Source organism: Aspergillus glaucus (assembly GCF_001890805.1).
Source record: "Aspergillus glaucus CBS 516.65 unplaced genomic scaffold ASPGLscaffold_40, whole genome shotgun sequence".
Classification (NCBI taxonomy): Eukaryota; Fungi; Ascomycota; class Eurotiomycetes; order Eurotiales; family Aspergillaceae; genus Aspergillus; species Aspergillus glaucus.
In genome coordinates this window covers 1-27872 of record NW_019170492.1, presented here as the reverse complement: position 1 = coordinate 27872, position 27872 = coordinate 1, and the positions used below count along the sequence as shown (strand labels likewise).

At 48.4% G+C, this 27872-nt stretch overlaps 10 protein-coding genes across 10 annotated transcripts; 7 read left to right on the top strand and 3 right to left on the bottom strand.

Annotated features, from left to right (window-relative positions):
• Positions 1-2642: 2642 nt before the first annotated feature.
• On the bottom strand, positions 2643-3209 carry ASPGLDRAFT_1186094 (uncharacterized protein). The gene is made up of 2 exons (XM_022539969.1): positions 3134-3209; positions 2643-3072 (listed from the first exon to the last, which is right to left on the bottom strand). The coding sequence occupies exon 2, from the start codon at positions 3020-3022 to the stop codon at positions 2759-2761; it is 264 nt and encodes an 87-aa protein (XP_022395480.1). The 5' UTR covers positions 3023-3072; positions 3134-3209; the 3' UTR covers positions 2643-2758.
• Positions 3210-7466: 4257 nt separating this feature from the next.
• ASPGLDRAFT_1186083 (uncharacterized protein) lies at positions 7467-7877 on the bottom strand. The gene has a single exon (XM_022539968.1). It carries the CDS (start codon positions 7807-7809, stop codon positions 7516-7518), a length of 294 nt encoding a protein of 97 aa, XP_022395479.1. The 5' UTR covers positions 7810-7877; the 3' UTR covers positions 7467-7515.
• A 963-nt stretch (positions 7878-8840) lies between these two features.
• Positions 8841-9853, bottom strand: htz1 (histone H2AZ). Its single transcript, XM_022539965.1, has 3 exons — positions 9565-9853; positions 9186-9255; positions 8841-9092 (listed from the first exon to the last, which is right to left on the bottom strand). The coding sequence occupies exons 1-3, from the start codon at positions 9661-9663 to the stop codon at positions 8848-8850; spliced, it is 414 nt and encodes a 137-aa protein (XP_022395478.1). The 5' UTR covers positions 9664-9853; the 3' UTR covers positions 8841-8847.
• Positions 9854-10225: 372 nt separating this feature from the next.
• On the top strand, positions 10226-11560 carry ASPGLDRAFT_53293 (PHO88 family protein). Its single transcript, XM_022547940.1, has 3 exons — positions 10226-10499; positions 10600-10760; positions 10837-11560. Exons 2-3 carry the CDS (start codon positions 10607-10609, stop codon positions 11220-11222), a joined length of 540 nt encoding a protein of 179 aa, XP_022395477.1. The 5' UTR covers positions 10226-10499; positions 10600-10606; the 3' UTR covers positions 11223-11560.
• Positions 11561-12465: 905 nt separating this feature from the next.
• gpdA (glyceraldehyde 3-phosphate dehydrogenase GpdA) lies at positions 12466-13632 on the top strand (the record flags this gene model as incomplete). The annotated part of the gene is made up of 4 exons (XM_022543944.1): positions 12466-12477; positions 12533-12646; positions 12697-13381; positions 13433-13632. The coding sequence occupies 4 exons, from the start codon at positions 12466-12468 to the stop codon at positions 13630-13632; spliced, it is 1011 nt and encodes a 336-aa protein (XP_022395476.1).
• A 548-nt stretch (positions 13633-14180) lies between these two features.
• Positions 14181-17890, top strand: hdaA (histone deacetylase hdaA). The gene is made up of 15 exons (XM_022548521.1): positions 14181-15258; positions 15309-15597; positions 15646-15659; positions 15707-15845; positions 15894-16006; positions 16055-16182; positions 16228-16438; positions 16485-16596; positions 16642-16689; positions 16740-16803; positions 16851-16943; positions 16992-17077; positions 17126-17205; positions 17264-17370; positions 17432-17890. Exons 1-15 carry the CDS (start codon positions 14607-14609, stop codon positions 17669-17671), a joined length of 2376 nt encoding a protein of 791 aa, XP_022395475.1. The 5' UTR covers positions 14181-14606; the 3' UTR covers positions 17672-17890.
• Positions 17891-18651: 761 nt separating this feature from the next.
• Positions 18652-19340, top strand: ASPGLDRAFT_53292 (putative BYS1 domain protein). Its single transcript, XM_022547939.1, has one exon. The coding sequence runs from the start codon at positions 18801-18803 to the stop codon at positions 19269-19271; it is 471 nt and encodes a 156-aa protein (XP_022395474.1). The 5' UTR covers positions 18652-18800; the 3' UTR covers positions 19272-19340.
• Positions 19341-19530: 190 nt separating this feature from the next.
• On the top strand, positions 19531-19991 carry ASPGLDRAFT_53291 (uncharacterized protein). The gene has a single exon (XM_022547938.1). The coding sequence runs from the start codon at positions 19662-19664 to the stop codon at positions 19947-19949; it is 288 nt and encodes a 95-aa protein (XP_022395473.1). The 5' UTR covers positions 19531-19661; the 3' UTR covers positions 19950-19991.
• A 574-nt stretch (positions 19992-20565) lies between these two features.
• ASPGLDRAFT_138186 (sugar porter family MFS transporter) lies at positions 20566-22401 on the top strand (the record flags this gene model as incomplete). The annotated part of the gene is made up of 5 exons (XM_022541592.1): positions 20566-20687; positions 20738-20867; positions 20928-21141; positions 21189-21952; positions 22009-22401. 5 exons carry the CDS (start codon positions 20566-20568, stop codon positions 22399-22401), a joined length of 1623 nt encoding a protein of 540 aa, XP_022395472.1.
• Positions 22402-23150: 749 nt separating this feature from the next.
• ASPGLDRAFT_181971 (carboxylesterase/lipase family protein) lies at positions 23151-27600 on the top strand (the record flags this gene model as incomplete). The annotated part of the gene is made up of 2 exons (XM_022543009.1): positions 23151-23922; positions 26547-27600. 2 exons carry the CDS (start codon positions 23151-23153, stop codon positions 27419-27421), a joined length of 1647 nt encoding a protein of 548 aa, XP_022395471.1. The 3' UTR covers positions 27422-27600.
• Positions 27601-27872: the final 272 nt, after the last annotated feature.

Below are 27872 nucleotides of genomic sequence, written 5' to 3'. Positions count from 1 at the left end.
TCGAGACTATGGCGATTGTCTCGAAGAACAATAAAAAAAAAAAAAAAAAAAAAAAAAAAAAAAAAAAAAAAAAAAAAAAAAAAAAAAAAAAAAAAAAAAAAAAAAAAAAAAAGAAGAAGAAGAAGAAAGAGAAAGAGAACAGGTGAGGACAAAACAGAGACAGAGAGGAAAAGAGGAAAGGGAATCCGATGCGGAAAAATGCACGCGGCAGCAGAAAACCCGGCCGACCGCTTTCTTTCCGCCTTGACAGATATATAGAAAGAGAAGGATAGAGAAAAAGCAAGATCGGACGCAATATTAGGCTTATTACAGGAGGGTGGGAGTAATGCCGCAGATGTATTATGGCAGATCCTCCGATTCGGACACCCACAGGGATATCAAGAAAGAAGAATGGAATGACGGGAAATAGATGAGCACAGAGAACAAATAGAGATAGAGATCAGGTATGTAGGAGTGAGTCTCCGGGAGATGTATAGAATGAAGAAACAAGATAACAACCAAGAGAGAGCAGAAAGACAAACAGAAGACCACACTTCAACGGCTCCAGCTCTTCTTAAAGTGTCGATGATGGTCGCTCCTGAACAGACAGCTTGAGCGCTGCTATTAATTGCACGATCCTCGTCCCCATTGCCCCTGGACCCTCTTCGTCTTTGCTATCAGGGTGATTATTTCTCTGCCTTCTGTCCAGAGGTCCTGTCCTCTTTGAAAGTACGGAAGAGCTATAGTATGCTCCGTTGCTATTCTCATGATTATTGCTTTATTATTATTAGGATCAGGGACAATTCCGTAGTGCATTCCATGTCCATGTCCATGCTGTTGACACGGTAACTATGCAGCGGAGGATCTAGATAGATGGATCTCTTCTAGAATGATATTACGGAGCACTACGGAGGTACTATTTGATTACCGGATCCCCTTTTATTCTGTCAGACAAAAGTTCCGCGGTACCATGTACTCCGGAGTACACTCTACGGATACAGAGCACTCTACGGATCTCCATCGAGCACACGTCAACGGACGGGCTCCCATCTGCTCCGTACATACGGAGTACATAGTAGTATGAGAACACTCCCTCACCTCCATGTCACCGTATGTGGACACAGTACGGGTACTTGTACAAAAGTACGGCAAAAAGAACACCGTACCTCCTCCGACACAATCCTCCATCTCCGTACATACTCCGTGATCAACGTTGCGGAATCCGGATCGCACCTCTCCCTCGACGCTATTCAATCCCGGTTCCTGAATGACGGTTCCCATCCCGTCCTCTCGAAAACTTCCATCGCATCGTTAGTGTCTCCAGCGATGTCGTTACCTCCGATACGATAGGATAGGGGGGGGGGGGGTCTCCCCCGCTGCACGGTGGATAATCCCAATCCGCACCAATATCGATGATTGGAACATTGGAAGCTGGACCTTTGCCATTAGTGTTCTAGTGTCCCCGCGGAAGGACGGAGCGCAGACATAGTTTCGTTTTTTGTCTTTTCCCAATTCTAACAGGACCCGGCAAAAAGGCGCAGCAAGTACTCCCGTACAATACCGTGCAGTAAACTACCGGAAACAGTCACGAGCGGCTTATTTATTTCTGGTATGAGCTTTTTCTCCAAGACGATCCGGTGGCCCTGGTCTGGGCTGGTCTGGTCTGGTCGGTCCTGGTCGGAGGAGAGTCGGGATTTTTTATTGATTTGAGATTATTATTGAATGACTGACTGTTTCATCGTCCAGATATGCAACGAGTGCAGGGGACGAAGGCAACAGTCCAGTAGATATGTCTGGCTGCGTGTATGTTGTCTCTGCATATTCGGTCTCAGCCCGGGATATTAATAGCTGGATATAAGCTGCACTCGGGGAACAAATGTGATGCCATATATTTGACACGCCAGATGACAGGCAACTTCCGAGCCCAGTTTACGGAGTATTGATTGTATCCGCGGACAATCAGATGCCCCTATTCCCAGGGGATGTCGATAATAATATTCCAAGATCCATCAAAACCAAAAAGGAATATAATACGACATTACCGCCGCCGTAATGACTGAAACGCACTAAACCCGATTTGTCTGGTGACGCTCGATTGGTGGCAAGTCGCAATCATCGTGCAGTGCAGTGCAGTCAGTCTCATAATTCAGATGGCGAAAACGAAAACATTGGTTATTTCTAATCCATACCGGCTTTATTCTCGATCATTGGCGAGTACCAGAAACCAGAAACTAAAACAAGTGGAGGACGGCATGGGCGATCCGCGGCCATAGAACATTCTTAGTTCGTTCCCGCCAGGTACCGTCATTACCATACATTCCAGGGGTTCATTCCATCTAGTTTCTAGCACTTGGCTCACTACAGAGTACGTACTGAGATGGCGAAGTAGGTTACAAATATATGAGCTGCTAATAAAATGAGCACTTTGTACTCTGTACAACTGCTCAAATATCTGGCAAAATATATATACCCCCTCCTCCCCCCCCTGTACGGCACTACGGCGACTCCGTGGCCTCTCGCCACTATGCAGGCCAACCCTGACTTGCATTTCAGCTGGTCTCGCATACCTCAAGAATAGGACCGATCATTCTGATCTAAATGGCTGCATCGCCACATGCAAGGCTCTCTTTGTTCATGTAGATTCTGGATTTACTGATCTTCATTGGTGGTAGGAGACCCTTGAACATTTGAACATGGCCTTGATGAAGCAATGAAATAGTACGGAGTACAAGGATTTATACGGAGAGCGAATCAAAGCGAACCAGTACCATTTGCCTCCTCAAGCAGGCTTCCAACCGTCCAATCTCATGGTCTGTGTAGCCGCGAGTCTCAGCGCGTCGATTTCAAACGTTATGTTCTGATCCCCAAAACTTCCACATCCCCTCGCGAGGTCCGAGTAGAGAAATCTTTCTCCCACTTGATAAGTTCCTTCAGTTCCTTTTAACCAGAGCTCCGCGCTGGAATATATTTGCTCGCGAGGCTCGCTCCAACCGCTCTCGAATACAACTGTAGGCTGGTAGAAAGCAGCCGGAGTAATTGTCATATCTGGTTCTCTTTTTGACCCCGTATATGGGGGTCCGAACTTCTCATGTCCTTAAGAAACATGATCAGTCATATACGAAATATTGGAGAACAAGAAAAGAAAGCAACTTACTGAACGTCCTTGTAAACAACACACGACTCTCATCCCTACTGAGCACATTATTCACTCTAGCTTCTGCAAAAGTGCGAAAGATCTACGTCATATACCCTTCAAACCTACTCCCCAGGGCAAAAGACAACGATTTCAACGGCGAATTGTAACAGACGTGTAGGCATTTGCCATAAGTCTCTGGTTTGCTGTCTACCGTTTGGAGAATGTTGTCTGCGAGGTCGGGTTCTATACCGGTTAACTCGAGGAATAGTTTGTCATTTGCGGTGTATAATCACTCAATTTCATTTATGACTGCTTGCTTTATGGTTTTGGTGTCCTGTGGACGGTGGGGGTTCACGGAGAATGATGAAGTATCAACGGTTGATGAAGATAGTGTGAATAGTGCTGAGGGTAGATTCGGGAGGGATGGCTCTGGTTTGGCTGCCATTGTGGTTGATTGATGCTTGCTTATAGTCGATGTTAGTTTGATCGAGCTGAATAGAAAAAATTGTTTGCTATTAGGAGGAATACATAATAGCACGTCATGGGTCTGGAGTGTCAGGTAATATATATTGGCGGCCTAGATAGCATTAAGCCCTAACACACCATTCTTTGCTTGTCATCTGTCCGATAGAGTCTGATATATGTGTATACGGTGGTAGCAATACTGTAAATAACTAAAAAACATCGATGGTATTTCTAACATGATAGCCTGGCGCGATAGCTTAACCACTTCGGCCACTTTCCATATTCGGTAACTATATAGTAGAGGGTCTCTAACACAAGCAGCATACACGAACGAACGGTCTCTTTCACCTTTTTGATGCGTCGAAAACATGAATGTATTGGAACTGAAATGTCGCCACACGCCTAAAAAGCTCACCGACTACCTCTTTCTCGTTATTGTAGACAAGTGAACCAGAGTCGCCTGATTCGGCAAAGACATCCCCATCATATGGTGTGGCCACGAGGTGCTCTGCTGTCTTGCAAGATACTTCGTTACCATCCCCGTCGATCATGTGCAAGATAATAACCCCGTCAAGGCCTCTATATATTCCCGACATCTTTCTCGTCGACCGGCCGGTTTTGATGAGTCTGTACTCAATTTTGGAATTCCAGTGTGCAAAGATGGACCGTTTCAGAATCTGAATAGACAGGCGGATGCCATATCAGCCCTGTGCATATCTGCTGGTTCATGCCACTTCCATATATTAAGATCCCCAGGAAATCTTCCCCAGGTTCGTCCATTCTTCGAAAATCTCTGTGCCCTTTCTTTCCACAGAGCCCTGTGCTATCGGAGACACAAGCGATTCTCGCTCCACCCGCTCTCAGCCGCGGGGGAAAGGAACATGCCAGGGGGTTTCTTTCCATGCATAGAGCTGTAAAGTCTGCGTGCCCTTGAAAAAGAGTGGTCAGCCAGATAAAGAAACGCAATAAGGTCCATATAACTCACGCGACCAAATAAATGCGCGCGAACACCATGGCAGCAGTCACTTCTTTGATACCCACGGCAGTATGCTGTAACTGAAAGTTGAACCTTTCAGCACGTGCTATCAGCATACCGCTCACTTCTCTATTTATCTAGGCCTGTGTTAATTGCCGCCTCCTTTCTTCCAGTGTACTCGCCTTCGGTGTAGCCCGTTGGTGATCTCCCATGCAGTTCAGGTAAAGAGGCCTGTTGTACTGTGGGCTATCTATGGACCCATGACTTGTAAGCCAAGGGTGCCCCTGGAGCAGGCCACTGCAATGATATATCCCATCTCCCTTCTCTATTAGGACTATCTTTGATTAGGAGCCCAGCCGCAGACTGGTTGGAATATACTCATTGTTCTATCCTGGCCAGCACCAATGGTTCTGACAAGGTGTTGGCCAATGAACACTCTTTGGGGATGTAGAGGTCCGCAGGCACGGCAAGATTGGCTGGTATTAGGATGATAGTCTAGTCTTTATTTGAGGTCAGCTAATCTTCATATATTAACACCGCGGATTATGTAGGCATACCCTTTTCGGTTTTGAGTTACTCGACGTGCTTAATGTCACTAAAAAGCGTTTAAGAACGCTTCTATTTGTTCCGGTCCATTTGACTATTGTCTGGCTGCTTTTGTTCGGCCTTTATCACATAGTAAAAGCCCGAACCGGACTCAACTTCTTCAAGGGTCATTTCACCGCATCTATGTTAGTCGGGCCGACGTTATGGTCTCTCTGAGATCATTCGAACTTAGATTTCCAGTTCAGATGGGCTCAGTAGTTATTTCATCTTGTTTGGTCGGGAGATAGTGCTACTCGTGCAATTGGTCAGTGATGTATTACCATTTGGGGAAAATAGTGTCTGTGCGGCGAATTGATAGCATTATGTGCTCACCCTGTTCAATGAGCTCAGTTGAGATATCTGGGTATACCGTAACTTCATGCCGGTATACGCTTCGCGCCCCTATCAAGTCCTTTATGCATTCGTCCTTTCGGATGTATCAATCTGGGAAAGTCAGCCGTTTATACCGGCACAGCCGTTGGGGATGCCCTCCAACGAAGATTTGTGGCACGCCTTGAAGGATTGGAGAGATCTATCGAAAGAGTGCCAAGCAACGGCGATAGCCAGGGGGGGGGCTATCTCTGGTGGAGCTTTCGCTCTATAGGACCAAGCACGGGTTCTCATCTGGTCCGATAGTCGGTAAAATGTCACGGATTTCTCAAGACACCCCAAACACCTTGACCGTTGGAAGAAGATGTTGGGGGCATCACATATTTAGAGATCTATGAGTCGTAAGCTAGGGCCGCAGAGTATATTGTTGTAGTAGCTCACATTATTTGCCCTTATTTTTGAATGGACAATATTCATGCCCAGTTACAGGTTAATGGCAGGTCACTCGACATTGTGCTCTGTGAAAAAACCAAATAATTCATTCCGCTGCAGTATACTGGGGTAATGCGTAGCCAGTTTCAACCATGTCTGGAAAAGCACTTTTCTTTCTTCAAGTTTCGACCTACCACCCGTGGCGGGTTGATGAATTGATTGACCACAACCTCCTCAATTTGGGCCCCGACAAGCCTAACTTCACTATCTGGAAACCCCGCAAGTTTGGCGTAGATATTCTTACTGGCGGGTTGTTGATTCTAAACTTTCATTCTGCTCTCCTCACTGCCACCAAGAATTAAGAGCCTCTCGGGTCATGAGCAGACGTTTGCCAGACCTTCAGCTCGAAAGGATTTAGAGCGCCGAGCATATAGCTTGTATTGGCTTCAATGCTTGGTATCCCTTCAGGAAAATATCCACTGGCAAGTCGCAATCGTATGCTATGGATTGCCACAAAGACTTGTCTCGGTCGATCAACCTCGCCAAAGGACAAGGGCACTTTATCTTTGAAGCCTCTTGTAGACTACATTAGCGGAGCATTCGATGAAGCACAGCCACTGTTGTGAGATTTTGCCATTCTAGCCCTAGAACACCTCAATTGACGGATGTTGAAAAATCGACGTAATATGGGAGATGATTCTGATCACTTTTCTTCAATCTTTTGACGTCTCTTCTTTTCTGAGTGCGACGAACGCCACAAGCTTTTGCTTCGGGTTAATTTTTGACTGTCTGCCCTCGATTGCAAGTCCGAGAAAAATGGCGAAAGCAAAAGTATGACATACAGCCTTTCCAGAGGAAAAACCACCAATCTATTCCGTTCGACTAGAATGCTCTATTATCGGAGCCAGATTTGAGAGCGATTTGTTGGAATGTGCCGATAGTCGACTCCGTGTGGACGAGGTAGACGAATGGCTCGACCATTCGCTTGATATGGATTGTGTGAGTATGCAAATTCTAGGTCTTTCGTCTACCTCCAAAAGTGTACCCTCTTTTTCACCTCGTTCAGGTGTTTGTATGTTCATGCGAGAGATTGACAAGTGAACAATGGGTCTCAATAGTAGAAACTTAAGTTAGCGACAGGCTTGTCGAATAATTTGACCACTTGTAGGTAAGCCCACGCCCATCTTTCATCTTGGACTGAGTGAATAATGGATATTGTCAGTCCTAGTACACAATTCGCTGTTTCTCGGGATGTTTGCTGAGAGGTGCTGATAGAAAACGCAAAGAGAGGTACGACGCTTTGGTGTGTGTAGAAATTGTAGAATAAAGAGAGATGAAGAAGAGAAGGGGAAAAGAAGAAGTCGCGAAAGAAAGAAGTGAGCAGATGCCATTTGACATGGGTAGTGAATAGTCTTCTACGGTTGTATTCCAACCGAGAAATCAATATGAAAAAAGATAGGATCAGAGTTTACAATACTTCGAACGTGAAGACCATCGATCAACTCCTATTGAGCAGCAAAAATAAGCTAATATCAGAAAACTACCAAGTACGAACATCAACCGCCCCCGTCAACCTCGTAACATCCCCAAAAATGTCCATAATATGCTCAATCTAAAAAGCATTAACCCGTTCAGCGCCCCCAACAAGAAGACCAACCACCTTCGCGTCTTTAGTATACACAAAAGCACCAGAATCTCCAGGGTTAGCAAAGGGTTTATTAGAGGGGCCGTAGACGATGTGCTCGAAAGTCGCAACTGGCACTTCATTGCCGTGGATATCTAGTCCTCTTGTGATTATGACTGCGGGTAGTCCATATCGGTCTTCAGTTAGCCCGGTTGAGCGTCCAGATTTGTAGACCGTTTCGCCCTGTTTGGGGTTCCCATGTAATGCATTATGGAAGCGCATACAGACCGATTTGCCATGTCCATAAACCGGATTATCACCTTTTCTTTCAGGGGAAACTCTGATCAGCGCCCAATCACTTACTGAAGAAGTATTGTCCCTCCAGGACACGCGGTTAGAGCGGCTGCCGTATTCCACATCTCCGAAATAATGCATCCCTGAGGTTAACCACTCCTCGAATACGCTCTTGACTCTTATCTCATGGCCAAAGAACAGAGAATAAAAATACATGTAATGATCGATGGAATGATGGGTTGATGGTACGGTGTACTAGGATATCATGGACAAAGGTGCTACCGTTCTGTCGATATTCATTGTGATGCCTATGTAGTAAATGAATTATTGTTAGGTATTCTTACGCTAAATATATGATACCGTATGGTCATGCACGCGCAATGATATTACCGGTCTGATTTATTCTTTATCAGAGATAGTGGAAAGGAATGAGCAAGTTTGATGGGTTTTGCAGCAGGCAGGATTCTTGCTATGTGTGTGAATAGAGGGGCTGCTGTGCTCGAGATAGGATTTTACTAGCTGGAATGCCGTACAGAGCGTTTACCGCATGGCAACACTATCAGGTCAGATTTGCATAGAGCATGAAGCATTGCCCATTATCAAGTTATCCCCTTTCCCATTTGAGCGCCTGTTTTGTTATTGCCTTGAAGATGAACAGTATGAATGAAGACAAAAGGCAAAAGTACAAATAACTAACGGGGAATAGTATAAAAAAGAATCAAAACTGCAGCGCCGTGAGTAGAGAGAAAGCAAAGATACGGGGATAATACTCGGGTTCTCCCGACCATGCCAAATCATGGTCCAATGGTTCTCCTGCCGTGTGGAAGAAGAAAAACCCAGCATTTTTGGGGCGGTCATGGATAACGCTGCTAGTTGTTGCCACCCCCCAAAACGCCTCCGAATTAAGACCCGGCTCAAAGCGTCGCACATAAACCATAGATATCCCAGAGTGCTTTTCCCTTCTTTTTTCCTCTTTTCATTCGTCGTTAAATATCAAACGCCGTATTCGTAGGGTATTCGCCGTATTTAAACATCCTTCTTGCCCTTCTTCTGCTCGACCTTAAGCAGCAGCGCACGGTTGATACGAGGCAAAACACCACCAAAGGCGATGGTGGCACGGATCAGGGTGTCCAACTCTTCGTCACCACGGATTGCGAGCTGTAGGTGACGAGGGGTGATACGCTTGACCTTGAGGTCCTTGGCGGCGTTACCCGCGAGTTCCAGGACTTCTGCGGTCAGGTATTCAAGGACAGCGGTGACATAGACGGCGGCTAGAGATGCTTGTCAGCGATCGCGCATATACAGAGGACGGGTCTGGAAAAAGGGAACAGGCGCGCTTTAGAGGGGAGGGGAGGGAAACTAACCCTTGGCACCAACGCGCATCTTGTTCTGGGTGTTGTTCTTTAAGAAACGCTTAACACGACCGCAAGGAAACTGTAGATCAATAGCCGTTAGTTTAACTCTGTTCGAAGCACGAAGAATGGATAAAGCAGTGGACGTTGTCGCCGGCAGCATCGGATGGAGGTAGATAAGGCGCGCGACCGTGAAATAAGGCTGCGCTGTCAATAGCGATGAAAATTCACCAAGAACAGTGACTTGGAATTTTCAACGCGTTTTTCCCTTTTCCAAGATCACGTCACTTGTCGTACATCCATCGCACCGAATCGCCAGCGACACGAAAAATAAAAAGTAGCGATGTCGACCAAAGGCAAAGCACAAAAGCGAAGAAAAAATTGCACCGACCTGCAGGCCAGCCTTTGCGCTGTGGGACTTTTGAGTCTTCCCCGCAGACTCCTTGGAACCACCCTTTCCACCAATCGACTTTCCCTTTCCGCCGGGCATCTTGAAAATGAGTCGAGAATAAGAGTCGCAGCGATGTAGAGTCGCGTCGGATGAAGATTGAAGGCGATAGAGCGCGGGTGTGGAGGGTGAAGCGATCGGAATAGCGGGAGGGCACGCGCGTTGTTGATGGATGGAAGAAGTGAGAAATGTTAGACATCCCCGTCGCTAAAGACCGTCGAACGTGGAGCGGCGCTAGTCCCGATTAGGAAACCAGCTCACTCGGCCACAATCTCGAGCATACAAGACGATGACTGATGCCGAGTCACCATGGCGGGGAAGATAGATGAGTGTCTTGTCGTCTGTTAGCCATATGCTGTAAGATAGATTAGTCCAAGTCTGAGAGTATACAATGGGTTAGTCCCGTGGGCAGGTCATGTTGAGACTGCCATGTCTGGAGTCTGCCACTCAGTTATGCTGCGCTCTCGACCATATATGGCCTAAATAAGTTTGTAAATTCTGAAAGACTGGTTTGCAGCAGTCGCAATCATCATATCACTCATTTGTAACCTTTGAAAGTGGCCTGCCAGCGCGCGTTCAGTCAAGATCAAGCGCCATTGTGTTGTTGACGAGGAACACTGCGGTGCAGACAAACTGGCCGTCAAAGTCATGTGATATCAACACCTGAGGCATATATTGTGTAATCTGTCACGTGACCACGCACCTTTCAGGCCAGCTGTTCGACTTCCGGGGACTCCAGTTCCGCGGCCCTACAAATTTTGTCCCTGCGCGCGCTTTCTTTGCACCAGTTTTCCAGGTCGTGTCTTCATTGCATTTCAGTTTTCGTCTTTTGTCCAAGGGTCTTTCGTCTTAATCGCCAAAATGGTGTCTCCTCAAGTGTAAGTCATTGACTCGTCGGGCTTTTTTCGCATCACTGTAGTCACGATGGCAGCTACTCTTTTGTGGTGACATTTACTGACTGATTCTTGCGCGATGTAGAACCAATATGGCTGTCATCCTTGTGATGATGCAGCTGGCCAAGAAGATTCCATTTGAGAACCCGGAGATTCTGATGCTCGTTCGGGGGTTGTACGTCTTGTCCAACTTGATCATCTTGAGCATTTACCTCTTTACGCAAAAGAAGGTCACTACGAAGAAGGGTACGAGCCCGTCATCGCTTTCTTTGCGATTCCCCATCTGATCCTCCCATCAATTGACTAACACTTACTCGTCCAGACATGACGACCCTCAAATACGTCGAGCCCGCCCCGATGGGTAGCAGCGAGGAACCCCGTCCCGTGACGACGACCAACATGGACTACGACAAGTCGCAGCTGCGCCAGCTGATCAAGAGCCAGTTGATGGGCGTTGGCATGATGGGCGTGATGCACCTGTATTTCAAGTACACCAACCCGCTTCTGATCCAGTCGATCATCCCGCTCAAGAGCGCGCTCGAGTCGAACCTGGTCAAGATCCACCTCTTCGGCAAGCCGGCCACCGGTGAGCTGCAGCGACCGTTCAAGGCTGGCAACAGCTTCATGAACCAGGGTCAGGTCAAGAGCGACAAGGCGTCTGTTGAGCAGGCAGAGAAGAACTATCGCGGTGGTGTTAAGGAGGAGTAAATGTGATGAATTGCTATGATTTTTGCTATGTGGGGGATATTTTGCATTCTGGATTGGGAGGACTGACCTAAAAGAGCATATTGTATACATAGATAATTGTGAGCCGTGGGGGGGGCTTCTGTCGTTTGGGGTGATATTCTAATTTGATTCTTATCGTGACTCGAAGATTTACACCGAGACTGATCAGGTGATACCAACGCGGGAGGACATTGTTAGTATGTAATGTGGGGAAGAACCTTCTCGTAGGTACCAGATGTGTCAGGGACTGGAATGTTCATAGCCATAGCACTCAGTATTGCACACGGCTGTATATTCCGCTGAGTACATGACAGCCACTCATCCTTTCCGCACTCGATATCCGTACTCGTAGAGATACACATACTACAGAGCATGTATGCTCATCTGAAGACGATTTCATTTCAAATCAAACAAACAAACAACCCAAAACGGCGACAAAAAAAAAAAAAAAAAACCATTCACATGATTGCAGCCGGTGAATCTTTCTGGAGAGCCAAGCTTTGCTGCAACCCCGACCTGGACCCGGAACGGAAGAACTTGAATGGATTAATATTCCGGCGATGCAGAGTAGTCAGGATTAACCTTTATCCGGTGCCGGGGCCGAAAGCGGCAACCCCTCATTGTTCACCGGAATAGTGGGATGGAGGGGAGGGGATGTTACTGATAGAATCCATTGCGTTACATCATCCTCTCCATGAGAATACTGTAGTGTGTACTCCGTAGTATTGCTGTATCCCCCGGAATCAAGCGATGGGATAACTCGGAATCGGTCCTTAAACACCCTATAGCCTAGGCAAACACGACAATCACGATATACCTCGTGCCGGACGAAAATCTGGCAAAACATTCATGAGTAAATCTATAGACTATCATTGGCCACTGCTCGGCTGCCAGGTCCCCCCAAATATCGTCGACTCCTGCTTTGCCCGGTGTCTGAAACCGGAAGGCTGCTGTGGTGGTGTTTGCCCCGTCTGTCCGCCCGGTGTAGCTGTTCTATGTTAGAATCGTTGCGTCAGTAACCGCCCCCTCTCCTCCGTTACTTTTCTACCTGCTTCTTCCTCTTCTCTTCTCTTCTTTTTTTTTTCACAACTCATCTACACTTTTATCTATCTCTACCTCCTATACAACTCGTGAGTTAATCCTTCTTTCTTCAGTATACTTCTACGTATACCTTGTTCTTGCGTATCTCTTACTGACAGCTACCCCGCCATAGACACTATTCACAATGGCCCCCAAGGTATGCGAGAGCAGACCACTCGATTGATATCTCCCATACTCATACTCATATCCAGGTTGGTATCAACGGCTTCGGTCGTATTGGACGTATTGTCTTCCGTAACGCCATCAACCGTGATGACGTCGACGTTGTTGCCGTCAACGACCCCTTCATCGAGATCACCTACGCTGTATGTCTACACACAGAGAGAAACGAAGCGGACAGTGTTAACCCAAGCAGGCCTACATGCTCAAGTATGACAGCACCCACGGTCAGTTCAAGGGTACCGTCGAGGTCGCCCCCGAGGGTCTCATCGTCAACGGCAAGAAGATCCGCTTCTTCGCTGAGAAGGACCCCGCCGCCATCCCCTGGGCTGAGGCCGGTGCCTCCTACATCGTCGAGTCCACCGGTGTCTTCACCACCAACGAGAAGGCCTCTGCTCACTTGAAGGGTGGTGCCAAGAAGGTCGTCATCTCCGCTCCTTCCGCTGACGCCCCCATGTTCGTCATGGGTGTCAACAACACCGAGTACAAGCAGGACGTCAACGTCCTCTCCAACGCCTCGTGCACCACCAACTGCCTGGCTCCCCTCGCCAAGGTTATCAACGACAAGTTCGGTATCGTCGAGGGTCTCATGACCACCGTCCACTCCTACACTGCTACCCAGAAGGTCGTCGACGCTCCTTCCGCCAAGGACTGGCGTGGTGGCCGTACTGCGGCCCAGAACATCATCCCCTCCTCCACCGGTGCCGCCAAGGCCGTCGGCAAGGTCATCCCTGCCCTCAACGGCAAGCTCACCGGTATGGCCATGCGTGTGCCTACCCCCAACGTCTCCGTTGTCGACCTCACCTGCCGTATCGAGAAGGGTGCCTCGTACGACGAGATCAAGCAGGCCATCAAGGACTCCTCTAACGGCGAGCTCAAGGGTAAGCCACCTTCCAATTGATTGACAAGGGAATTCTGCTAACTCAAAACAGGCATCCTTGCTTTCACCGAGGACGACATTGTCTCCTCTGACCTGAACGGTGACGACCACTCCTCCATCTTCGACGCCAAGGCCGGTATCGCCCTCAACGCCAACTTCATCAAGCTCGTCTCCTGGTACGACAACGAGTGGGGTTACTCCCGCCGTGTCGTTGACCTCATCTCCTACATCTCCAAGGTCGACGGCCAGTAGGAATCAGGACAGAGCTCCGGGGTGAAGAGTCTACTCTAAATGCAATAACACGACAGTCGCTCAACCCATGATACCTCCCCTGGATCACATGTAGGTGTCGCGGAACAAGCGCCCTGCGGATTTTGGATACTGAGTGGTTTGCTGAGCTTGTGAAACGATCTAAATTGCTGGAGGACTCATAGATTTTTTTTTAAAAGCATATGAATGACGTACTCTAATGAACGATTCAAATACCTTTCTTTTACCTACTTGTAGATTTCCTAGTTCTTATTCGTACATAGTAGTTGTGCCATGACGAGGCCTATGATTGGCTGCGGTGTTGAGCGGCGAACACTCGGCCAGAGTTGTCGGCGTCAACGAAGCCAGCAACTGTAAACTCTTCAATACGACAGCTCATTAGAATTGAGGCAGTCTTGTTGTTCACAGTTCAGGTAAGATATGATATATCACTTGTTCTATTATGTAGTGTTGGATTTGCGACCAGAGTCACGTGGAATGGGAGCTAGGTGGACCAACGCTCTGGAGCTCCATCGATCCAACAAGCCTATCTTTCCCTCCTCTGAACCATACCTATGTCCAGACTTGACAAGTGATATTTGTTCTAACATATTCAACCGTCCAGAATAAACCATCATAAACATCTTTTCGCATTATTGCCCCTGGTTCATTCCGTTTGTCAGGGTCTCAACATCTATTCACCTAGCTATTTGACAACATCACAACACGCTCAATTTATTTTATTGATCTACTGTCAAATCATTGAACAGCTGGGGTCTCTTCTACGCAATTTGTCCGTTTCATCAAACATCTCAGCCAATCCGCGCACCACCCTTCGAGAAAAACTCAGGGTCCCAACCAACCACCATCCAATTAACCATCTCCTTGCACCGGCCATGACCCGTTAGTACCAACCTTGTGGCAAGGGAAAGCAAAGCAAAAGAGACGCAACACGTTTGGACTCCATCCCAACGGCCATGGAAGACGGTGAGGATACCTTCATGCGGGACGCCATCTCCCACCCCATGGCACCGCCTCATCAGCTGGCTAGAGCTAGCGCGAGCAGACAGTCTCTGCCTGCGCATTTGAATGGGAGCGCGGATCCTTCTCTTGCGCCGTCGATTTTGGGGCAGGGGGTGGGGATTCCGCTGCCCCCAAGGTCGGGGAGTGTGCCGGCGACGGCGACGTCTACGATGGGGACTGTGCCAGTGGCTGGTCCGGCTCCTGGCTCTGGTCACCCAGCAGAGGCGTCAGGTTTGACTAAGTCCGTCATGCTAGGTGGGGAGAGGCCCGAGAGCCCTATGGAAGCGAATTCGGACTGGTCGGACGAAGAGGCTGCGTCTCATGTTGGCATTCCGCTTGCTGGTCTTTCATCGGGACTGTGCTATGATGTGCAGATGCGGTATCATTGTGAAGTGCGGCCGACGGCAGATGTGCATCCGGAGGATCCACGGAGAATTTATTATATCTACAAGGAGCTGTGTCGAGCTGGGCTTGTTGATGATCCGGAGTCATCGAAACCGCTTGTGTCGAGGCCGTTGAAGAGGATTAATGCGCGGAATGCGACGGAGGAGGAGGTTTCGCTTGTTCATACGCCGGATCATTTTGCGTTTGTGGAGAGCACTAAGGGTATTTCTCTTTTCTCTGTTTGTTTTGGGTTTGAAGACTAATGGTGGTAGATATGTCTGATGATGAACTTATTGCACTGGAACATACTCGTGATTCCATCTATTTCAACAAACTCACTTTTGCATCGTCACTTTTGTCCGTGGGAGGTGCAATTGAAACATGTCTTGCTGTCGCTACTCGCAAGGTGAAGAACGCCATCGCTGTTATCCGGCCGCCCGGACACCATGCAGAACACGACAAGACTATGGGATTCTGTCTGTTTAACAATGTATCGGTCGCTGCTCGTGTTTGTCAGAGGCAGTTGGGAGAGAGTTGTCGGAAGATTGTGATTCTCGATTGGTAAGTACTTCACCTTTCTAGTCTGGCTACACTTGCTAATAGATTCAGGGATGTCCATCATGGTAAATACTAGTTACGCAGTAGAAAGAGCTCTACTCACATATCACAGGAAACGGTATCCAGAAAGCATTTTACGACGACCCCAATGTCTTGTATATCTCTCTGCATGTTTATCAAGATGGGAGATTTTACCCCGGTGGCGATGAAGGTGACTTGGATCACTGCGGTGCTGGTGCTGGTGTTGGGAGGTGAGTCTGTCGAATGATCTTCCTATGTTTAGGTGCTAACATGAATAGAAATGTCAACATTCCATGGCCAAGCCAGGGTATGGGTGATGGCGACTACATGTATGCTTTTCAGCAAGTCGTTATGCCTATTGCGCAAGAGTTTGATCCCGATTTGGTTATCAGTAAGTATATTTGCTCTACAGGATAGGACTGTATACTAATCTATGCAGTTGCCTCTGGCTTCGATGCTGCTGTTGGCGATGAACTTGGTGGTTGTTTCGTGACACCATCTTGCTATGCTCACATGACGCATATGCTTATGGGTCTTGCCAATGGGAAGGTGTCTGTCTGCTTGGAGGTTTGTCTGTCTCCTAACATTCATGGGCTAGTCTGACATGAACAGGGCGGTTACAACTTCCGATCCATCTCCAAATCCGCACTCGCAGTCACAAAAACGCTCATGGGAGAACCGCCCGACCGTCTTCTCTCAACATCACCATCAGATCTAGCAGCAAGCACTGTCAAACGCGTTATGATGGTCCAGTCCCGTTACTGGCGATGCATGTATCCGAAGGAACCGCAGGAATTGAGTCTTTGGACTGATAGGCTCCACGGTACGTATGAGCAATTCAAGCTAAGACTATGGGCTAATAGATGCAGATATCATTCGCCAGTACCAGTCCAAGCAGCTGTATGATAACTTCAAGCTCACGCCGCTTTACATTTACCGGACGAATATTTCGAAATCATTCGAGAATCAGGTTTTGGCGAGGTATGTCAGTTCCCCGTGGTTGTCGATGTAGACTAACCTGTGCAGCTCGAATTATTACAAACAGACACCCCTTCTTGTCGTTTTCCACGATCCGTTAGTCCCTTACCAATACCAACAAACATGAACCTGGCTAACACACATAGCCCCGAAATAATGGGCCTCCCCCATCCAACAACCAACAAACTAGAAGCCCACAACTGCTGGCTGGTACGTCAATCCCACCCCAATATTGTATGATGAGCTAACAAGACAAGGCTGATGTTGTCAAGGAGTATACCGGGTGGGCCATTGGGAAAGGCTATGCTGTGATTGACGTGAATGTTCCAAAACATGTCACCAATGAGCATGTATGTTTTCTGGTGGTTTCTTTCTATGGTCTTTGCTGATTTTTACAGGTAACTGGGAAATACGAAGACGAGGATGAGAACAGACCTACTGCGACTGAGGAATTGGCGGGGTATTTGTGGGATAATTATATTGAGTGTGTATTCTCTACCTTGATGTTGAAAAAGGGAAGCTAACAATACAGACCCAACGAAGCGACCGAGATTTTCTTCATCGGCATGGGCAATGCCTTTTATGGTGTTGCGAACTTGTTGATCAACCGAGGTAAGCATCGGTAAAATCGAACCACGCAGACCAGAAATAGCTAATGTTAACGCTACAGAAACCCTCTACCAACGCGTCAACGGCGTAATCTCCTTCGTCGCCGAGAACCCCGTCCGTGCGATAGCCTCCCACACACAAGTCTGGCTCTCGCGATGGTATAAAGATGTACGTCCTCACCCCTTCCGTTCCCATCCAATCCAGTGACTCTCCCCAACTAACGAAGCAGAACTCATTGGTCTTCGTCTCTCACACCCACGGCGTCTGGAGCAACGTCGAAACGCGCCGCAAGCCGTCAAAACGCTACGGGCATCTTATTCAATCACCGACGTCGGGACTTAGCGAGATGCTTATGCATCATCGCGAAGATGTGTTTAAGTGGATTGGGGATCGCGCGGATGATGAGGAGAGTGAGGAGGAAGAGGAGGAAGAGGAGGAGGAGGAGGAGGGGAGGAGGAGGCGGAGGTAGAACAGCAGAGAAGGAAGAGTCAGAGTCAGAGGGGGAGTCTGGGGCAGGGGCAGAGGGGGAGTGGGAGTAAGAGTCGGTCGCCGGTGAAGAGGGTGGCGGCGGGTGAGTAGCCGTGCCAATGAGCAAAGGTCGTTAACGAGGCGACTGGTGCGGAGCGGTGATTAATGAGAGGTTGTGTTGTGTTGTTGTTGTTGTGATGGTGAGAGTTAAGAAATCTTTTTTTAGAATACACACAAGGACAAGGAAAGGAAAGGACAGAACAGTACCTAGTTCATGCACGTCGACCCCCCCATATGGTACAAATAGTGGCTATTGGTCAATTGTAGCCGGTTTATCCGTACATCCCTCAAAAGTACATATCCCCGGATGGAAACCCTCCGAGGACGTTGCATTGTAGCATTAGCCGATAACAATACGAGAATGTCTCACTTGCTGTCATTCGCTTTTCCGTAGTACTGTAGAGTTCTGCAGGGTCCGTACGTATTGATCAACTGAAGTGGCATCTGCAGATTTACATTCCACGGTGCGATGCGACGATGCGATGCGATACGAGATCGCCGATCTGATATCCATTCCGGTGGTTGTGGACTGGTTAAACCCCGTACCCATACCCGTAGGGCTAGTACCATGTTTTCTAGCTGCGGTACGAGAGAGAACTGGGTTTTTATTTAGCACGGATAGAAGGATATCCCTGGAATCCAATATTCTTGATAACAAGCGATGTCTCACTTGCTGGCACCATCCATCATCCATTTATCTTTGGACTAGACTAGACTAGAATAGCATCCAAAATACAGGTTTATGCTTGCTTGGCAGAGGCAAAATCACTCGAGTGGGAATAGTTCAGAGACATGCATGCATTGAGAGATGAATTAAGCGATGAATTTTGTCGGGATTGAGCGACGGAGATACGATGTGGGGATGATTGCCTGATGCGGTTGTATAGATGTGTTGAGTTCATACTAGAATAGATAGTAATGACTAGCTAGGATGTACTTCGTATAGGCTGAGAAAAGGTATATAAAGACCCTCGAATCCTCACCCATCCAGGACTCATCATCAACCTCAATCTACTACTATCCTATCCAAAGTTTACCATAACAAACAACAACTACAGAATCAAATCAAAATGCACCTCTCCCTCCTCGCCCTTGCAACCACCACCCTAGCCACCGCTGCTTCAGCCGTTGGCAACGCAGTCGTCACAAACAACTGCGCAGACCCCATCTACCTCTGGTCCGTCGGCTCCTCCGTCTCCCCCAAACACACCATTCCCTCCGGCGCCAACTACACCGAGCCCTTCCACCACGACGACCAATCCGGCGGCATCGCGCTGAAAATCACCCGCACTGATAACGGGCTGTACGATGGGAGCCCACAGTTAACTTACTCGTACTCTATTGATGGGGAGAGCGTGTGGTATGATTTGTCGAGTGTGTTTGGGGATGCGTTTGAGGGGGATGCGGTTGTTGTGAAGCCTGAGGATGAGGGATGTGGGAGTATTTGTTGGCCTGAGGGGACTACGCCCGGCGGGAGTCAGGTTAAGACTTGCGGGGCTGGGGGGGATGTTGGGTTGGTTGTTTGTGCGGAGGGTTGCTAGGTTAACTGGATGAGGGTTGGGTTGGATGTATGAGGGAAAGGATATGGATTGTTTATGTGTTATGTACTTGATCAAAATGTTTATATATTGATATTTTCTGGCTTGTTATTGTTAATATGCAAAAATATACGAACTTTGACTTGTCCTATCTAAAGCATACATATGTCACCGAGCTCGATTCATGTCAATCATGATGTCGTCATGTCTACTAAACTCGGTTAAGAATTCCTAAATGTGACTGCACTCTATGGCCCGGGAGTACTTCTTCTACAAGTTAGATAGGTTTCCGAATAGCGCTCCCTTCTCCGGTTCAGTGTTGGGGAGACTTTGATTACATGTCAAACATGCGACAACTTCAACCAAGCCTTGACCTATTTTCAGATACACAAAATGGAATTCTCAATATCCCCTGTTAAACCTGAAGACGTAGACATACTCGTCCACAAAGTCGACTATCCAGCACAACAAGATAACCCACTATACCGCTTGATATTTCCCAAGTCCAAAACGGAGCATCAGCGCGAGGAGGAGATAAAATGGACAATCGATGGGCTTTTTGAAGCCATTAACGGGGATGGTAAAGTGCTATACAAGGCATGTACAGTGGATGGGTCGCCTGTTGGATTGATAGGATGGACGGCCGGTCCAACAAAAAAACGCTTCGGATATTGGGTCTAGACAGGCGAAAAAAGGAAGAAATCGGTGTCCGGTTACGATGGATATGGTTGCGTGGCTTGATATCTCAAAAACACTGAAAGAAGAGAAGCAGAGGGTTTATCAGAGTTGTAGACTAGAAGGCCACGAGATACGCCGTATGTCTATTTGAGTACTCATTCCGAACCCTGCTCACGAGTCTATACAACAGCTGGGATTCGCTGATAGTCACCCACCCAAATACTGCACATGTATACAAAAGTCAACCATGAGAATAATACATATAACGGTCAGATAGGCAGTGGTGGGCTCCTATAACCTTGCATTCATACTCTTGGTGGGCGATTAGAAGGGACCTGCGCCAATGTCTCACCCACTATCAGTCAATACGAGGCTGTAAGTTTCATTGATCCCCATGGGGTGATGATGATGCGGGGTTTGTGGCGACTCCCTACCAATAGGAAGATTCCATAACCCTACATGATGCTTTAATAGTGACTTATTGGTTGATATCATCGTGATCCCGCAATATGTGAAATTTTATGACCTTAAAAACCTAGAGTTATCTTTAAATCAAAGGGTTGCCCTTCCGAAGATTACTCCGCCCAAGCCCATCATGGAATCTAACAAATTATCATCTATGAAAGTTCGCTTTGACCAGCTCAAAAAGGCAGAACAAGACAGTTATGACTATTCACCTTTGCCTCGAATCACATGGCACTCTTCCCTCATGGGTGTACTTGTATCTATGGGCGGTTTAATGTGAATTTCGCACTTCTCTGTTCTATTGAATGATAAGCTAAATCAATCAGTTTCGGATACGACACAGGTCAAATTTCTGGTTTCCTTGAAATGTCCGACTTCTTGAACCGTTTTGGTCAAAGAGACCAAAATGGCACGCAATACTTCAGCAACGTGCGGTCCGGGCTCATTGTCGGTTTGGTATATCTCAGAGATCCGATGATGCATTCCTTGTATGGCTGATCTTTTCTACTTTTTCAGCTCTCGATTGGAACCCTCATCGGTGCTTTGGTCGCTGCACCAATAGCTGATCGGATTGGGCGGCGTTTATCGATATCTTTATGGAGCGTGGTTGTGTCCGTGGGTTTCGTGATTCAAATTGCATCAGTAACGGCTTGGTACCAGTTAATGATCGGCCGTCTGGTTGCAGGTCTTGGGGTTGGTGCACTCAGTCTGCTCGTGCCTATGTATCAAGGTGCATAATCCCATTTCTGGATGAAAGTATCATTCTAACAACTATAGCTGAAACTGCGCCACCGTGGATTCGAGGTGCCCTGGTCTGCACTTATCAGTTATTCATCACTCTAGGGATTTTCTTGGCCGCCTGTTTCAATTATGGCACCTACACGCATCAGCCAGATAACTCTGGCTCCTGGCGTATTGTTGTCGGACTTGGATGGGTATGGACACTCATTCTGGGTCTTGGCATCTTACTTTTCCCCGAGACGCCTCGCTACGCATACCGTCACGGCCGCACCCAGGAAGCCAAAGAAACGCTGTGCAAGGTTTACGGCGCTCCTGCAAATCATTACAGCATCCACATTCAACTAGAAGAGATAGAGAACAAACTCCGGTCCGAAACCCATAGTTCTGGTGGAATGATCCGTGAGTTTGCCGGGATGTTCAAGGCACCGCGGATGTCCTACCGCATTGCTTTAGGGATGACACTACAGGCTTTCCAGCAGCTTACAGGCGCCAACTATTTCTTTTACTATGGGACGACTATATTCAGGTCTGTGCAGATCAACTCATTTGTTACCCAGATGATATTGAACGGTATCAATTTTGGCACGACTTTTATTGGCCTTTACTTGATCGAGCATTACGGCCGGAGAAAATCTCTCATTGCAGGAAGCGCCTGGATGTTCATTTGCTTCTTGATCTTTGCATCCGTTGGTCACTTTTCTCTCAACATCGACCGACCTGAACTGACACCCCCGCCTGGTATTGCTCTTATTGTTTTTGCCTGCCTTTTCATTCTCGGATATGCGACAACTTGGGGTCCGGTGAGTAAATCTTCACAGTTTTGAAATATATCTCGCTGATTATGCGTGATCTGCAGATGATCTGGACCGTCCAAGCAGAAATCTTCCCATCGCGCTACAGAGCAACGGCAATGGCGCTCTCAACAGCAAGCAACTGGACATGGAATTTCCTGATAGCTTTCTTCACGCCATTTATTACGAGCGCCATTGATTTTCGATATGGCTACGTGTTTGCAGGTTGCAATTTTGCTGCCGCAGTTATCGTGTACTTTTTCTTGATTGAAGGGCAAGGCAAAACACTGGAGGAGATCGACACTATGTATATCCAGCATGTCGCCCCATGGCGTAGCTCGAAGTGGGTTCCGCCGGCATCATTGGAAGAGGGATCGCTGGAAGAGGGTAAAAAGACCAGCAGCACTGCTGGACCAGAGGCCGCCGCGGAACATTTGGAGACTGCCGCGCAGCATTGACGGTAGCGACATTTGGTATTTCTATAAGCGATGAGCCAGAAGAAATTGCTTTACAGCCGGACTCGAGTCTTTTGCAATGTCAACTCCTCGGGTGGTATTTGTGCAACGATCAACTAGTTATGCACCTCGTGATATGGCCTCAAAAGATGTTCGAACGTGGGATCTTATCACATTGGGGCAGGGGATTGTTGGGACTAAATCCACGAGTATAAAAGACCAAACATTCTTCGTTATCCTCAAAAAAAAAGAGAAAAATCTCAAATCTAAGCAATTCACTACTAAATTACCCCAAGGTTTCTTCATACCTTATTGTATTGCAGTCCCTCAATTTACCAATTATCCCTTGACAAATCATACTCTAAATTTGGCTTGGAGGTAGTCAATTGTGTCGAAACAGACGAGGAGTTTACGAGTATGCTGAGGACTTTGCAGGTCTCAACCCAGGTCCTCCGTCTGTAATATCCGAGTGTACACACTCGCCTTGACATGTTTCGCATAGAGTCGTAAGCTCGGAGATAACTTTTGATCTCGGCTCAGAGTTCCCCAAAATAAGAATGGAGACCTTCAATGCCGATTATCTCCCGTTTAGGCAGTTAGCCACGCAATGTTAATTATTGATTGTCTACTCTGTACCAAATAAATCTATTCTGGGTCTCTACACGGACTATATAAAGCTTCGCCGATCATCTCGGTCTCTACTCTACACACCTCCTCTCTAACCACTCGACCAACAACATATACCCAGCCCAATGTTGAACTTGCTCCAGCTTCTCCTCGCTGCCCCGGCACTCGCCGCGGCGGCCACCTTCCCCGTCATCCAAAGTAACCACGGACCTGTCAAGGGTGCAGCTTCGCCTTTCCGTGACGGTGTCACCGTTTACAAAGGTATCCCTTATGCGGCGCCTCCCACTGGCTCGAAGCGCTGGACTCCTCCCACCAAGCCTGAGTCGTGGACCGAGACACTCCATGCAACCGAGTTCGGTCCTCAATGCGCGCAGCCATATTCCGAGGCCGGTATCTTTTCTTCCGGAAAGAACTCCACTAGCGAGGATTGCTTGACTCTGAACGTCTGGACTCCCACCTACGACACCACCGATGCCAGTGAGATCCAATCCAAGAACCTCCCCGTCTACGTCTGGATCTTCGGCGGCCGCTTCGAGGGTGGCTCGGGCGATGTACTCACCTACGATGGAACCGGTCTTGCCTCCAAGGATATCATCGTTGTCACCATGAACTACCGCCTGGGTGCATTTGGCTTCCTTGCTCACCCTGACCTCTCCGCTGAGTCTGGACACAACAGCTCTGGAAACTATGGTATTCTGGACCAGCAGTTTGCTCTCCGCTGGGTTCAGGACAACATTGCCTACTTTGGTGGAAATGCTAGCCAGGTCACTGTGGGTGGTCAGTCTGCTGGATCGGCGAGTGCCTTGGACATGATGTGGAGCCCCCTCAGCAGTGGTCTGGTTCACGGTGTTATTGCTGAAAGTGGTGCTCGTGGCCCCCATGACCCTGCCACTGGCAGTGTTGCTACTAGCTACAACACCAAGGGCGTTGCCGAGGCTTTCGGCGTTCAGTTCCTCAAGACCATGAATGTTTCCTCCATTGCTGAGCTCCGGAACGCCCCGATGGCCGATCTCATTGCCCAAGGCCAATTGATGCAGGATGGTTATTTTGACGGTACTCCCTTTGCTGACCTTTGGTCTGGACCCCCGCGCTGGCGTCCGGTGATTGACGGCTATGTGTTCCGTCACGGATACGGCAAGTCCCTGGAGCTGGGCGCCCACGCCGATGTGCCCATCATGACCGGCAACAACAAGGACGAGAACGGTGGAGGCGCTTCGACTGTCTCCGAATACAAGACCCTATGGACAGAGGTTTTCCGCAACTACTCCTCGGAGTTCTTCACTTTGTACCCCGCCAAAACCGACACCCAGGCCAGCGAAAACAGTGGTGCTGTGCTTCTCGATATGGCTCGCATCGGAACATGGGAGTGGGCCTCCGAGTGGGCTGCCGGTGGTGCAAAGAGCGATGTCTTTGTTTACTACTTCACCAAGGCTCCTGCTGAGAATGAGGCCGGCGGTGCTTACCACGGTGCTGAGATCTGGTATGCCTTCAACAACATTCCCTACTCGGACTACTCCAATGTCACTTGGAACGCCACGGACTACAAGATCGAATCTGTCATATCCGAGTACTGGGCCAACTTCATCCGCACTGGTAACCCCAACGGCGCCAACTTGACCTACTTCCCTCCATCCTCCAACAACAAGACTGCCATGCATCTAGGTGAGACTTTTGGTGTTGTCCCGATCGCAGAGTCCCAGGAGCGCGTTAGCTTCCTCCGCCGGTGGATGTCGCATCTGCACGAGTACTAAACCGGGAAAGTGTAGTCTTTCTTGTACTTATTACACTAAACCAATTGACTTGCCCCCCTTTTTTTTTTTTTTTTCCATTCCTCTGTATATTGATTCTTGGGGGGGGGAGGGCAAAATGAGTCGTAGTGGCACCAGTAGTAGCTAGTCGTCATTCGGATGTCCTCACTCCGGTGTATTCGGTTGAGATTACCTAAATAGGAAGGGCGCAGTTCTCAAGAAGTATTTATGTAATTTAATTCATAGTAGCCGGCAACAACGTCCCAAGCCGATAGCCCTGCCCACGACACAACTACGTATCCTGGGCCCACCGTTAATAGCAAAATGAACTATCACAGGGCGTCCAATTGAAAGAAAGTGTTGGTCTGGTGCTGCATCTCCACTGCGGCGTACTCTTCACAGCTCACATCGGCTTCCAAATAATACTCAATGAAAGATATTATGCCGCGGAGTGGGGGACAGATGTTCAGACATATCGGTCTTACATTCCAAGTTTCAAGACCTTCCCTGGGGCATACTAGAGTTGGATCCCACGTTATGGATGACTGGGACATTGAAACAACCTGCAAAGGCAAGGTTCTAGGCTGATTCTCGAATCTTCACTGTCCGAATAATTTGAGTCCTCACCGGAATTCCCCCGGAAATAATTTTTGACTTGTCCAATCTCAAGCCAACGAAATGGCACAAAAAATGGCTTAACGTCCGTGTCAGTCTCGTCCCCGAGTCCAGAAGACTGCAGAACTGTCTCCACATTTACACCCGAAGGCTTGCCCCTGTCTTTAATTCAAAGGTCGTTATTCACCATGCGTGAAGCGCGTCATCGCTCTTTTTTCTCGGTTGAGGAAGGACAAAGAGTAGATCAGTGTTCGGTGGCCGCGTATGCCTCTACAAATCTCAATTTTATCAGCAGCGCTGGTCGTCTGCATGAAAAGCAGCAAGCGTTTCTTCTTCATCCATTCATCCTTTTTCTTCGTTTTTTCCTCCCTCTTTGATCTGTCATGAAGCTACTTTCAACGCTAGCCGGCGTAGCAGCCTGCGGCTCGTCCGTCGTCTCTGCCCTGAGCCCCCCAGTTATCGACACTCATTATGGTACAATCCATGGCGGTCTCTCCCCATTCCGTGGAGGAGATAAAGCCTTCGTCTACAAGGGCATTCCCTACGCGCAACCTCCCACGGGCGCCAACCGTTGGACCAAGGTCGCAGGCCCTAGTTACTGGGGCTCCCTGAATGCCACCGAATTTGGCCCGCAGTGCGCACAAAGCATCAGCGATGCCGGCATCTTCTCCAGTGGGAAGACCACCACCAGCGAGGACTGTCTTACTCTCAATATCTGGACTCCGGCATACGAAAACCAGACCAACATGGCGTCCAAAAAGTTACCTGTTCTTTTCTGGATCTATGGTGGACGATTCACCGGTGGTTCTGGTGATGTCAAAACCTATGATGGCACTGGTCTTGCGCAAAAGGATATCATTGTTGTCACCATCAATTACCGTCTCGGACCCTTTGGGTATCTTGCGCATCCTGAGTTGACTGCTGAATCTGGTACCAATAGCTCAGGCAACTACGGCATTCTGGATCAACAAGCCGCTCTTCATTGGGTCAATGAGAACATTGCCAAGTTCGGCGGTAACCCTGATCAGATTACCGTTGGTGGGCAATCCGCTGGCTCAGCTAGTGCCCTCGATGTCATGTGGAGCCCATTGGCCAAAGGCCTTGCTGAAGGAATTATCTCTGAGAGCGGTGCACGGGGAACACACGATCCGATGACAGGCACTGATGCCACCAGCTATCGGACCAAGGCCGCTGCTGAGGCGCAAGGTGTCAAGTTCCTCCGCCAAATGAATGTTACATCGATTGCTCAGCTGCGAAATGCGTCCATGGCAGCTCTACTTCAATTTGACTCGCTCAGTGACACCATCTGGGAGGGAACACCCTTGGCAAACCTCTCCGATACATTCATGGAGCCTCCCATGTGGCGGCCTAACATTGACGGTTATGTCTTCCCCCTCAACTACTCTGAGGCGTTGCGCAACAACTCCCATGCCGACATTCCTATCCTTACTGGAAACAACAAGGATGAATCCGGTGCCAGCCCAGACCTCTCTTATACTGCCACCAATTACCACGATCTTTATAGCAACCTCTTTGGCGACCTTGCGGACGAGTTCTTCACATTGTACCCCGGTACCAACACCTCTCAGGCCTCAGAAAGTGCTAAGGAGTTCTACCGCGACCTCAGCCGCGTCGGCACCTGGCGCTGGGCTGTTGATTGGGCAGCAGGCGGAGCCAACAGCAGCGTCTATACCTACTACTTCACTCATGCGCCCGCAGAAAACCGGGATGGGGGCGCTTACCACGGCTCAGAACTCTGGTACACTTTCAACAATCTCCCCTACGCGTCATACTCCAACGTTACCTGGAACGATGAGGATTACATCGTGCAGAACAAGATGGCGAACTACTGGGCGAACTTCATCCGCTCTGGAAACCCCAATGGAAACGGACTGCCTCGATTCCAGCCCACTACCAACAAGACTGAGCGGACCATGTGGCTTGGTGACAAGTGGGGAATGGGTCCGATTACCATGGACAGCAAGCGCATCCAGTTCCTGCACAAATGGACTGCCCGGTTGCCTGCGTGGTGATTGTTAGCACTCGGTGATATGCTCTCAAGTCCTGTCCTGTGTGGCCGTTGCCCACGTCCGTTCCTTTCAATATGTACTTTAATATATAGGCCAGTTTGAGGAAATGGAAATATATTTGCCTCTCATTTTTTGTGGGCATATATCCGTTTTTACTCAAACAAAATGCCTGCTCTTCTTGCAGCTATACGGAACGTTCTAGATAGATGCTTTTTTTATGCGATTATCTATAAATATGGCCATGTCGCCCTTCTGTATTCTAGTTCTTCAATCTATCATATTTCTTTACTTTAATCCATCTATCATTCAGCCTCTGGCATCGTACTTTTGTACACCCCGTCTTTTTCTTCTGTAATATTAGGACCTGTATCTCGCTTGACGGGGCGCCTGGAACATCAAAATCAGCACCCAAGAGAAACACGTCTTTTTCACGCGTCAATCGACCGATAGGGGC

What these genes read in the sequence shown, in the direction of transcription:
- ASPGLDRAFT_1186094 (XM_022539969.1), bottom strand. Translation starts at nt 3,022, where the DNA reads ATGACAATTACTCCGGCTGCTTTCTACCAGCCTACAGTTGTATTCGAG.
- ASPGLDRAFT_1186083 (XM_022539968.1), bottom strand. Translation starts at nt 7,809, where the DNA reads ATGCGCTTCCATAATGCATTACATGGGAACCCCAAACAGGGCGAAACG.
- htz1 (XM_022539965.1), bottom strand. Translation starts at nt 9,663, where the DNA reads ATGCCCGGCGGAAAGGGAAAGTCGATTGGTGGAAAGGGTGGTTCCAAG. An exon ending in GCGCAAAGGCTGGCCTGCAG is followed by an intron (nt 9,256 to 9,564) that starts GTCGGTGCAATT and finishes ATTGATCTACAG; the next exon opens with TTTCCTTGCGGTCGTGTTAA. An exon ending in GATGCGCGTTGGTGCCAAGG is followed by an intron (nt 9,093 to 9,185) that starts GTTAGTTTCCCT and finishes AAGCATCTCTAG; the next exon opens with CCGCCGTCTATGTCACCGCT.
- ASPGLDRAFT_53293 (XM_022547940.1), top strand. Translation starts at nt 10,607, where the DNA reads ATGGCTGTCATCCTTGTGATGATGCAGCTGGCCAAGAAGATTCCATTT. An exon ending in GAAGGTCACTACGAAGAAGG is followed by an intron (nt 10,761 to 10,836) that starts GTACGAGCCCGT and finishes TTACTCGTCCAG; the next exon opens with ACATGACGACCCTCAAATAC.
- hdaA (XM_022548521.1), top strand. Translation starts at nt 14,607, where the DNA reads ATGGAAGACGGTGAGGATACCTTCATGCGGGACGCCATCTCCCACCCC. An exon ending in GTTTGTGGAGAGCACTAAGG is followed by an intron (nt 15,259 to 15,308) that starts GTATTTCTCTTT and finishes TAATGGTGGTAG; the next exon opens with ATATGTCTGATGATGAACTT. An exon ending in GAGAATCAGGTTTTGGCGAG is followed by an intron (nt 16,597 to 16,641) that starts GTATGTCAGTTC and finishes TAACCTGTGCAG; the next exon opens with CTCGAATTATTACAAACAGA.
- ASPGLDRAFT_53292 (XM_022547939.1), top strand. Translation starts at nt 18,801, where the DNA reads ATGCACCTCTCCCTCCTCGCCCTTGCAACCACCACCCTAGCCACCGCT.
- ASPGLDRAFT_53291 (XM_022547938.1), top strand. Translation starts at nt 19,662, where the DNA reads ATGGAATTCTCAATATCCCCTGTTAAACCTGAAGACGTAGACATACTC.